Source organism: Pongo abelii, chromosome 9 (assembly GCF_028885655.2).
Source record: "Pongo abelii isolate AG06213 chromosome 9, NHGRI_mPonAbe1-v2.0_pri, whole genome shotgun sequence".
In the NCBI taxonomy this organism is placed as follows: Eukaryota; Metazoa; Chordata; class Mammalia; order Primates; family Hominidae; genus Pongo; species Pongo abelii.
The window spans coordinates 69136068-69148379 of NC_071994.2; the positions used below are offsets into that span (position 1 = coordinate 69136068).

Below are 12312 nucleotides of genomic sequence, written 5' to 3' on the forward strand. Positions count from 1 at the left end.
AGAGTAAACCTGGTAGCTAAGAGGGCAAATTCTTGAGTAAGCATGCCTGTGTTCAAATCATAGCTTCCAGTTTATACTGTGTAATTGTTGGCAAGTAAATTATGTTTTCTGGGGCTCCATTTTCTTACCTGTGAAATGGGTATATAATAATATTGCTTACCTCTTGAACTTATTGGGAGGATTAATTATGATATGTAAGATGCCTAAAACATAATTAGTACTCTTTTAGTGATGTTAATAACATCAATGATAATAATGCCTGAGTGAAGCCAGCAGTGGCACCCATCTGGCTGCATGAATCAAGGAAAGAGATTCAGAAGATATCCATTGTTTAAAAAAATCAATTTTTTTTTTTTTTTTTTTTTTTTTTTTTTTTTTTTTTTAGAGACAGGGTCTCACTGTGTCACCCTGGCTGGAGTGGGTGCCCCTACTGGCTTCATTCAGGCATTATTATCATCTTATATATCATAATTAATTGTGGTTTCACACAATCATAGCTCACCGCAGTCTCAAACTCTTGGGCTCAAGTGATCTTCCCACCTCAGCTTCCTGAGTAGTTGGGACTACAGATGCACACCACCACACCTGGTTAATTTTTTACATTTTTTTGGTAGAGATTAGGGCTCTCCCTATGTTGCCCAGGCTGGCCTTGAACTCTTGGCCTCAAGCCATCCTCCAGCCTTGGCCTCCCGAAGCCCTGGGATTATAGGTGTGAGCCACTGTGCCCAGTCTCAACTGCTTTTTAATCAGATTTCTAGCCAATCTTTCATTCAGACCCACTCTGCACCCTTGGCTTTAAAGGAATCCAGTACCTCCAATTATTAAGAGCATGGGTTCTGAGGGGCAAATTAGTTTACTCATTACAGGCTTTCCGTCCACAGGCATTTAACTTTTTATGCTCTACACCTGCGCTGTCTAATGTGGGTGCCAACGAGCCCCACTATTGTGCTGATAAAATTTGAAATATTTTTGATATCTTGGTTTAAAATATTATTAAAATAAATTTTACTTATTTTTACTTTTTTAAATGTGGCTACTGGAAAATTTTAAATTACATATGTGGCTGGTATTATGTTTCTATTGGACAGTGTCGTGTGCGTCTTACAAAATTGACATTTCTCATCTGCTGTCATGTTTTCTATCATTGTATTTAGTCTTGTAGTTTATACACTTTATTTCTTTATTTTCCTTTTTGGGCACTGTCTCGGGAAAGCAAAGATAAATGCATATGTTACATCTGCCACGTTTAACTGGAAGTTCTACCTAAGCTTTTCACAATGTAGCTCCTGCTTATATTTGTGCACTTCGTGTCCTGTCACTACTCTATGGTCCTGCCAAAATGAATTACCAACAGCTTTCTGAACACACCAGGAAGCTTCCAGATTTGCCTTTATTTTTTTGGCCCCCTTTTCCCGGAATACCTTTCTAACCCCTCCCACCTGTCTGCCTATAAGTTACTCATTTTTCAACAGCTAACTCAATTTCACCTTCTCAAAGGAGCTTTTCTTGACTTTTCCTCGTACCAGTTGAGCAGACTGCTCGGGGATCCAGAATATTTCCTGCATTTTTTTTTGTTTGGATAATTCTCTGCCCTACAAAGGGAATCCATTTTATTCATCAGACCCTGTAGTGCCAAGTTGAGGGTCTAATACATAGTAAAAATTAAAATAATATTAAATGAACGAATGAAGACAGTAACAAAGAACGGTGGGAGTGTAGAGAAAGGAGAGGCTGACTGAAAAAGTTTCGAGAGAGCAGTGTTTTTAAGCTGTTCTTCAGAGAAGTTTTTGACAACTGGAGATGGTGTCAGGAATTTTCCAGGTAGTGGGAACAGGACTAGCAAAGCTTCCCTGAAGACAAGCAATATGCTAAAGAAATAGCAAATGATCCTGTTTGGAAGGAGCATTGGTAACACCAGATCATGCAGGGCGTTGAGGTTATAGAAAGGAGTTTGACTATTGTTCTGAAGATAATGGAGAGTTAAAAGGTTTAAGCTGGAGAGAAAGAGAATTAGTTTTGTGTTTTAGCATTATCACCTGTGGCTGCAGACGGATAATGAATGCGAGGGGCATGAGTGGAAGCTGGAAGACAGCGAGTTCATGGAGATGAGAAACTCGATGTTGTGATCTACAGGTGGGTGGGGTGCAGTGGTGGTAAGTGGGGATAGAGATCCGGGCACGACCACCGGATGTGTAGGCGGTAGAATGCACAGGACTCAGTAAAAGATGAACATGGGTAGTGAGGGAGGAGTTTTTAGTTAGTATGAACGGGAAGGCGAGGGTACTATTTACAGCGACGGGTAACCACGCGGGAGGAGCAGGACAGCTCCGGACAGTGGAGGTGAAGATGCGTGCGCCTCGCGCACCTTGTCCCTCGCGCGACGCCGTCCGCGCCGCCAGTGGTTCTGTCGGGAGCGGCAGCCAGTGCTCCGGTTCCGGTTCCGGTTCCGGCTGGCGTCTGCACCTGCGACCACCGTGAGCAGTCATGGCGTACTCCACAGTGCAGAGAGTCGCTCTGGCTTCTGGGCTTGTCCTGGCTCTGTCGCTGCTGCTGCCCAAGGCCTTCCTGTCCCGCGGGAAGCGGCAGGAGCCGCCGCCGACACCTGAAGGTAAGAGCAGGACAGCTCCCTTTGATCTTCCCGGCGCGGAAGAGTACGGAGAACGCTGCTTGAGGGAGGAGTGACTCTGAGAGTTTGCAGCCTTCACCGAAATATCCACCAAACTGACTGGAGAGGGCGGACAAGACGGCGTTGAAGGGCCAATCCCCACGGTTCCGTTGTTATCAGCGGGTGGCAGCTCAGATGGTTCTGCTGCTGGAAGGGCCAGGAATGTATGCATGCATGTCTGGGCATCCTCTAGGTGGCCTTGCATACTCCCGTTTACGCGCAGTCCCTTCTCTCTTACCCCACTGGCTTGACTCATCCCGTCACCATTTGTTCACGTGCTTTGAGTCAAGGGTTCCCAGTTGGGTTTCCCTCTTTAGGTTTTCCGTGTACTTTCTGACGCGCCGCTTGGTACGAAATGAAGGCAAATGGAATTGGTACAGCAAACCTTAAGTCGTTATGTTTTTTCAACTTGGTGCTGGGCGCTCACTGCTTCAGGCTCTTCTTGTGCCTTTAAAAATATATCTTGAAGATTTTAATAACCCCAGTTTCAGTTACTGAGGTGGTTATGAACAAATTATTACGTTCCCCTTATTGAAACAGTATTTATCTGTTAATTCTAAGTTGTTGGCATGATGTATGTGGTGTTTAAAAATTCATCCTCTTAGCTGCACTGGGGCTTTTTGCAGAATGAGTGTAAAGGCACGGTGCTGAAGGCTGGGAGAAGGAACCAGAACAATTTTCTATAGGTCATGAAGTTCTACTGGTAACTTTCTCCTGTAAATTATCCTTGTAACATCTTTGAGACATGATTTTACAGTGTCTGAACACTTCCAGTAATGTTTAAACTGTTGATTGGTGGACAGCTCCTTTTGAACTGTAATCCACTTCCCTCTGCTTTATGCACATTGACTGTAGTTCTATTCTCTTGAGCATCATACACACTATAAATGCAAAGCACCAAGCTTTAGGGGTGGAGGGCAGATTGAACACATAATTCTGTTTACAGAATTTGCCTGATAATCTTTATGCTTGTAAGACTATCCACTTGGGAGAGACTTCTAAAACATCTTTGCATATTTGTTCTTTTTTTTCTGTCTTATTGCAATAATCCCAAAGATTTTTACCTACTTTGTCTAATGGTATTGTTTACCTTGAAGAAGAGTAAATTCATCATGATCCTGAACAGTGAAGTTTCTTCGAAAACATTTTTTTTTTTTTACTTTCCATTATGGTGAATTATCTTGAACAAGTACTATTGACTGTGAGTGGGAGACACTCTTCTGAACGTTGTAGAAAATGTAGAGTGGAGATTAGACATGGGTTGTTCCCTTGAGAACTCAAGTGTTGGTATTCAGTGTTCTCATGTTAGGATCTTTGTACTTTCAGTTCTCTTTATTCCTGAAGTGCTGTACTTTTCCCTCAGTGCCCTTCTCATCATTCAAATTTCTGCTCAAATGAAACCTCCTCAGAGAGACTTCCCCTGATGACACTAACTAAAATAACTCTTTTCTCCCATCATTCTCTATTTTATCATGTTTTATATTCTTCATGATAGGCAGCACTATATGATATGGAATATTCTTAAGTGTTTACTTGTTTGTTTTTTGTCTGCACCTTCTAGAATGTAAGTTTGCAAGGGTAGGGACTTTGTCTTGTTTACCACTATTTCTTCAGTACCTGGCATATAATGGGCAGTCAATAAATACTTTAAGACTATTAAGCTACCAATACTGTAAATTCTGTTTTTGACAAGGAGAAGCTACTGAAGTAGTATAACCTAGGAAAAAACTTACCTTGAATGATACATTCCAGTAACTGAAACTTACAGCAATAAATCTTAACCATTTTGGGGTTACATACCCCTTTGAGAATCTTATAAAAGCTATGTATTTTCTTTCTTTCTCCCTCCTTCCTCCCTTCCTCCCTCCGTCCCCCCCTGCCTCCTTTCCTCTCTTCCTGGCCCCCTTTCCCTTTCTCTTTCCCTTTCCCTGGGTCTCACTCTGTCACCCAGGCTGGAGTACAGAGTCATGATTACAGCTCACTGCAGCCTCTACTTCTAGGGTTCAACTGATCCTCCCATCTCAGCCTCCCAAGTAGCTGGGACTACAGGCACATGCCACCATGCCTGGCTAATTAAAAAAAAATTTTTTTTTTTTGGTAGAGATGGGAGTCTCATTGTATTGCCCAGGCTGGTGTCGAACTCATGGTCTCAAGTGATCCTTCTGCCTCAGCCTTTCAAAGTGCTGGGATTACAGGCTTGAGCCACTGCACTCAGCCTAAAACTGTATTTTCTCTCTAGAAAAATGTACATACTCTTTATAAATATACTCAAAATTTCAGTATCAATTCAGAGAATTCTCAGAACCCAGAAATCCCTGCTTTGAAGAAAGTAATAACCCTGAGTATTTGAAAATTCTTAAAAATACATGTTGTTATGTCTTCCATTTTTGCCCATTGATGTGCATGAAACAAGCACAGTTCCCTTTCCACATGAAAGCCTTTAAGATAGTCTTTTAACAAATATTTATGATGTACCATATCACATACTGTGCACACAGTGTATAGACACTATGTATTCCAAGAAAAAATGAGCGAACTCCATGCTTTGAGGCGGCCACAGTTTATAAAGGAAAGCAGACATGTCAACAGATAAATGCAAAACAGACATGTTAGCAGATAAATGCAAGAGTGTCAGTCACAGTTACGCAAGTCTGCTCAAGGAACAATGGAGACACGTATGCAATGGTCAGTGTTATTGGGACTTAAGAAGGGTTTCATAAACCAGGTGTGACAGCTCATGCCTGTAATCCCAGCACTTTGAAAGGCTGTGGTGGAAGGATTGCTTGAGCCTGGGAGTTTGAGACCAGCTTGGGCAACATAACAAGACCCCCATCTCTACAAAAAAAAAGTTTTTTTTTTTTTCAATTAGCTGGGCATGGTGATGTGATGTGCACCTGTAGCCCCAGCTACTCTGTAGGCTGAGGTGGGAGGATCGTTTGAAGTCTGGAGGTCAAGGCTACAGTGAGGTATGATTGTGTAACTGCACTGCAGCATGGGCAACAGAGTGAGACTCTGCCAAAAAAAAAAAAAAAAAAGACAGGTTTCCTAGAACATAGAGGAGGGAAGTCTTTCTTTTTTTTTTGATAACAGCTTTTTTGAGATCTAATTTATATATCATACAATTCACCCACTTAAAGTGTACAATTTATTGGGTTTCAGTATATTCAGAGTTGTGCAACCATCACTACAACCAATTTTAGAATATTTCTTCAGCCCCCAAAGAAACCCTGTACTTTTTAGCTACTACTCCACAAATCCCCCAGCCCACCTCCAGCCCTAGGCAACCACTGATCTACTTTATGTCTCTATAGATTTGCCTGTTCTGGACGTTTCGTATAAATGGAATCATATAATATCTGATCTTTTGTGACTGACGTCTTTTAACTAGCATAATGTTTTCAAGGTTCATCCATGTTGTAGCATGTAGCAGTACTTTTTTTATGGCTGAATAATATTTCATTGTGTGGATATACCACATTTCATTTATTCATTAATCAATTGATGGACATTGAATTTTTGCCTTTTAGCTATTATGAATAATGTTGCTACTGATATCTGTGTACAAATTTTTGTGTAGACTTAATGTTTTCATTTCTCTTGAGTGTATACATTTGGAAAATATGAGCATTCCAGTGTGGCTGGAACTAAGCGTGGAATTTCTAGGTCGTATGGTTATTACATGTTTAACCTTTTGAGGAACTGCCAGACCATTTTCCAAAGCAGCTGTACCATTTTACATGACCGCCAGCAGTGTAAGAGGGCTTCTGGTTTCTTGTCAATGCTTGTTTGTTATCTGTCTTCTTGATTATAGCCATCCTAGTGGGAATGAAATGGTATCTCATTGTGATTTTATTTGCATTTCCCTGATGACTAATGACATTGAGCATTTTTTGTGTGTTTATTCACTCTTTGTCTATTTGTATATCTTGTTTTGGAGAAACATCTATTCAGGTCCTTTTAACCCTCTTTAAAAGTCGGATTACTTGTCTTTTTTTTTTTTTGAGAGAGAGAGAGACAGGGTCTCACTCTGGTGCACAGGCTGGAGTACAGTGGTGCCATCATTGCTCACTGCAGCCCCAAAATCCTGGGCTCAAGTGATTCTCCCACCTTACCCTCCCAGGTAACTAGGACTGCAGGTGTGTGCCACCATACCTGGCTAATTTTTAAATTTTTTGGCAGAGATGAGGCTCTCACTATATTTCCCAGGCTGGTCTTGAACTTCTGGCCTCAAGTGATCCTCCCACCTTGGCCTCCTGAAGCACTGGGATTACAGGTGTGAGCCACCACACTTGGCTTCTTGTCTTTTTATTGTTGAGTTGTAAGAGTTCTTTGTATATTCTAGGTACAAATCTGTTATCAGATATATGATTTGCAAATATTTTCTTCCATTCAGTGGTTGCCTTCACTTTCTTGATGGTGCCCTTTGAATAAGAAAAGTTTTACATTTTCTCTGATGAAGTCCAATTTATCTACTTTTTTCTTTTATTTCTCCTGCTTTTGGTGTCATATCTGAGACAAATTGCCAAATCTAAGGTCATGAAGATTTATGCCTATGTTTTCAAGTTTTATAGTTTTTGCTCCTGCAGTTAAGTCTTTGATCCCTTTGAATTAATTTGTGTATGTGGGTAAGGTAGGAGTCCAACTTCATGTGGATATATAGTTGCCCCAGCACCATTTGTTGAAAAGACTCTTCTTTTCTCATTAAATTGTTCTGGCACCCATGTCAAATCAGTTGACTCTAAATGTAAGAGTTTGTTTCTGGACTCTCAATTATATTACGTTAATCTATACACTTATCCTTATGCCAGTACCATGCTGTCTTAATTATTGTAGTTTTCTAAGTTATGAAGTCATGAAATGTGTCCTCCAACTTTGTTCTTCTTTTTCAAGATTGTTTTGCTATTTTGGGTCCTGTGACCTAGCATTTCCATAGGAATTTTGCATCATCACTTTAGTTTCTGCCAAAAAAAAAAAAAAAAAAAAAAATGCCAGTTGGGATTTTGATAGAGTGAACTGAAGCAATTTGGAGAGTACTGCCATCTTACCAATATTAAATCTTTCAATCTATGAACAGAGGATTTCTTTTTTATTTATCTAGGTCTTTAATTTATTTTAAAGGAGATTGTAGTTTTTAGTGTGAAAGTCTTATTTTGTTAAATATATTCATAAGTATTTTATTCTTTTTGATGTTGTTATAAATTTTGTTTTCAGATTGTTCCTTAGTGTATACACAATTAGTTTTTGTATATTGATACTGTATCTTGTCACCTCGCTGAACTTGTTGTCTATACATAGAGATAGTTTTACTTTTTTTTTTTTAATCTGAATGCCTTTTATTTTTATTTTTACTTTTTTTGGCCTAACTGCCCTACCTGGAACCTTTAGTGCAATGTTGAATAGAAGTGGTAAGAACAAACATCCTTTCTTGTCCTTGATCTTAAGAAGTATGCTTTACTAGCATATATAATGTTATCTGGGGGCATTTCGTAGATGCCTTTTTTCAGATTGAGGAAGTTCCCTTGTATTCTTAGTTTGCTGAGTGTTTTTCATTATGAAGGGGTATTGAATTTTATCAAATACTTTTTTCTATGTCTGTTGAGATGATTATGTGAGTTTTGTCCTTTTTTGATGTGGCATATTACATTAATTGAAATTTAGATGTTAACCCAGCTTTGCCTTCCTTGGCTAAATTGAGGAGGCTATTCTTAAAGTGTTTTGGTGTGTGTGTGTGTGTGTGTGTGTGTGTGTGTGTGTTTAAATAATCCAGATGAAAAAGAAGGGCATTCTAGGTAGAAGAAATACAGAGCAAAGAAACAGAGGCTTAGGGCCAGGCACGGTGGCTCATGTCTATAATCCCAGCACTTGGGGAGCCCAAGGCAGGCAGATTGCTTGAGGCCAGGAGTTCAAGACCAGCCTGGCCAACATGGAGAAACCCTATCTCTACTAAAAATATAAAAATTAGCCCAGTGTGATGGTGCACTCCTGTAATTCCAGCTACTTGGGAGGCTGAAGCAGGAGAATCGCTTGAACCTGGGAGATGGAGGTTGCAGTGAGCTGAGATCCCACCACTGCATTCCAGCCTGGGCGACAGAGTGAGACTCTGTCTCAAAAAAAGAAAAAAAAAAAAAAAAAAGAAACATGGAGCATTGAAGTATCCTGAGAGTTGTGAGAGAAGACACCAGAGAAGTTGGCATGGGCCAAATTGTGAAGGTTTTTTTCTGTCATTCTTAAGGAGATTGGGTTTTATTCTAAAGGCAGATGAGGCATCATTGAGTGTGTAAGGAGAAGAGAAACATTACATTTAACCTGGTTTTAGAAAGGACACCCTGGCAGCAGTGTAGACACTGCATTGTGAGGATTTCTTCAGGGAGAAGATTGTTGTAGTCATCCAGTTGAGACATCATGAGCATCACCAAATCATTGTCATTGGGCTCGTCAGTTAGGATGCTTGTGACAAGTGACAGAAAAGTCAGCTTGACTAAGACAGGGAATTTATTGACTTGTGTAAATGAAAAGACCCTGTGTTAGAAATGTCTTGCAGTATGGTTTGAACCAGAGACTCACAGTTGTCACACTGGGGCTCTAGCTCTTATTTTCTGTGTCCTTTTCACTCTGGGTTCATTCTCAAGTTGGTTCTGTACTCTGACTGCTCTCTCAGGGTAGTAACAATGGTTGCAAAAGTTTCGGACACTCCTCACATGCTATTGCCCAGAGAAAGTGAGAGTGCCTCATTTATATATGTATGTATGTAGAGCTGGCCTGGAACTCCTGGCCTCAAGTCATTGTCCCACCTCAGCCTCCTAACATGCTGGGATTACAGCACTTTGCTGGGCACAGCTCCAGGCCTCTTTTCTTTTAAGTCCTCCATCACTCTCACCTTCCAGCCCCACTCCAAAGATTCTTTCCCAGAAGTTCCAGCAAACATATCCGCTCACGTTAGTGGCTTGAATTAAGTTAACTTGTGCTGTGGGTAGAAAGAATATATTGATGAATCCACTCTGGAGTTGAGAGGAGTTCCCAAAGGAAAATATGGATATTAGGGCAAGAGAGGTTATCAGTGGATAGATTGGAGGGAAGAGAATAATTTTAAGAGACATTTTAAAATAGAATGGGAAAGTGAGGGAGAGGGAGACATCTGGATTATTCTCAGGTTTAGGTGAAGGGATAGATGGTGATTTCCTTTGCCAAAATAGGAATGGAGGAAAAGTAGATTAAAGGTGTGTGAAAAGAAAATAAAAACTTGGGACCCCAGTTCACTATGCCAAAAGGAAAAAAATTAAGCTGAAAGCTGAGTCATGCAAGAAACTGCCTTTCCTTTTGTTCCTAAGCAGGTAGCTACAGATAAAAAATTAAGTATCTCCACAGGTAGCTACTCTATGTTCACCTTATCTTATGTAAAGTGCCGATTTACTGAGCACCAGATGAATACATAATTGACTATTCCTCTACCTGCTCCTTTTCTCTTGCAACATATAGATTACCATACCCTTCTTTCTCCTCCAGCTCACTTTTCCCCTTGAAATATTGAAGCCCTCAAAATCATCTTTGGGGAAAGGCACAGACCTCTCTCCTGGGCGTGTCCTTAACGTTGGCAAAATAAACTTCTAAATTGATTGAGGCCTGTCCCAGATACTTTTTGGTCTACAAGTGTAAGATGATTAATCCAGGAATTGGAAAAGTAGTATTATGTCCCTTTCTTCAGTCTTCTTTCCTGTGTTAACATCCCTAGCTCCCTCATCCATTCCTGGTATTACCTAGTTGCAAGTATTTGAACACAGCCCTCTCAGAAGAGGCTCTTAGAACTGCAAATAACAGCATATCTAAGACAGTTCATGAAAGAGCAATCTGTTGTTTCCCTGCACTCTTCTTCTTCTATACTTAATACTTCCTGGGGATTGCTTTAGTTTTTAGCATTTTCCTTGCTGACTTTGCTGTGTATTAGAATTCTGAGCCTTTTTTTTTTTCTTTTTAATAGGAGCTGCTCATCTAGGTTTTGTTCACTTTCTACTGTTCACTTGATGTTTCGGAATGAAATGTAGGAATTTGTAGTTTTCCTTGTTGCATTTTATTTGTTTAAATTTGGCCAAGAATTCTAGCTCTTGAAATTTTTTCAGAGCATTCAATGTTTCATTCAGTGTATTTGCTTACCATTTCTTAGCTGTGTGCCATTCTTGATTTTTAAAAAACTTTTTGTTGAAGACATTTTCAAACATAAGCAAAAGTTGAGAGAGTAATAAAATGAATCCATATCATCCTGCTTCAGCAGCCATCAATACATGGTCACTCTTGTGTCATGAGTATCCCCACCCACTTTTCCCCCCATTCACTGGATTATTTTGAAGCAAATCCTAGACATTGGATCATTTTTCATCCTTAAATGCTTCAGTATGCATCTCTAAAAACAGATTCTTATTAAAATGTAGCCACAATACCATTGTCACACCTAAAAAGTCAATACTTCCTTGATGTCATTAAATATCTAGTTGGTGTTCAAATTTTTCCCTCCATGTTATAATTTTTCTTTTTTTCTTTCTTTTTTTATAATTTTACCTTTGATTATGATCAGCATGTGTTCTCTTTTTGTTTGTTTGTTTTGTGAGACAGAGTCTTGCTCTGTTGCTCAGGCTGGAGTGTAGTGGCAGGATCTGAGTTCACTGAAACCTCTGCCTCCCAAGTTCAAGCAATTCTCCTGCCTCATCCTCCTGAGGAGCTGGGATTACAGGCATCCACCACCACGCCTGGCTAATTTTTTTTGTATTTTTAGTACAGATGGTGTTTCACCATGTTGGCCAGGCTGGTCTCAAACCCCTGACCTCAGATGATCCGCCTGCCTTGGCCTCCCAAAGTGCTGGAATTACAGACATGAGCCACCATGCCCAGCCTCAGCATGTTTTCTTGATAGGTCAAATTATTTTTTTAAATGTATTAGTCATTTAAAACTGCTTTTAGAGTCCCACCACTGTATTCATGGAAACGTTTTGTTTAGGGTCATTCAACCAGTTGGTTATTTGGTTGCTCTGTTCCATCTTACGCTGTCACCCTGGTTTGCCTGCTTCTTCCTTCCCCACTTCAGTCTATTCTCAATATAGCTGCCATATAGTATTATGTTGAAGCTTAAGTCAACTCACATCTCTCCCCTCCTCAAAACTCTACAGTGGCTTCCTGGCTTAGATGAAAAGATAGTCTATACATGACCCAAAAGGCCCTATGTAATTCTCTTCCCCACTTGCTTCTACTTTTCTATCTTTTTCACTTTGTTGGGGCCACACTGGCTGCCTCCTCACTGTTCCTTGAATATGCCAAGCATGTTCCCACTTCAGTGCCTTTGCATTTGCTGTTTCCATTGTTTGAAATGCTCCTTTTGGATATCCATGTGCCTTTCCCTTCATCTTCATGTTTTCTCTCAAACTGCATTTCCTGATGCCTTCTCTGGCCATTCCAGCTAAAATCTTAACTTCCAACACAGTCCTACCCCTTTTCCGTGCCTTATTTTTTCTCATTAGTATTTATCATTATCTTGTTTATTGTCTCTTTTCCTACTTAGAAAGGAGGCTCTGTGGCTGAGCGTGGTGGCTCACGCCTGTAATCCCAGGACTTTGGGAGGCCAAAGCGGGTGGATCACAAGGTCAGGAGTTCAAGACCAGCCT

At 40.4% G+C, this 12312-nt stretch overlaps 1 protein-coding gene across 14 annotated transcripts in view; it reads left to right on the forward strand.

Annotated features, from left to right (window-relative positions):
• Nucleotides 1–2397: 2397 nt before the first annotated feature.
• RIC3 (RIC3 acetylcholine receptor chaperone) overlaps nucleotides 2398–12312 on the forward strand; it is a 73021-nt gene continuing 63106 nt past the window's right edge. For 9 of the 14 annotated variants that reach the window (XM_063711264.1, XM_063711266.1, XM_063711268.1 and 6 more), the window contains exon 1: nucleotides 2429–2608. In XM_063711264.1, coding sequence (XP_063567334.1) covers nucleotides 2485–2608 — 124 coding nt within the window. In that variant the 5' untranslated portion in view covers nucleotides 2429–2484. Of the gene's footprint in view, nucleotides 2609–12312 lie in introns of all 14 variants that reach the window. The other 5 variants (XM_063711271.1, XM_063711272.1, XM_063711265.1 and 2 more) reach the window with 4 other exon arrangements.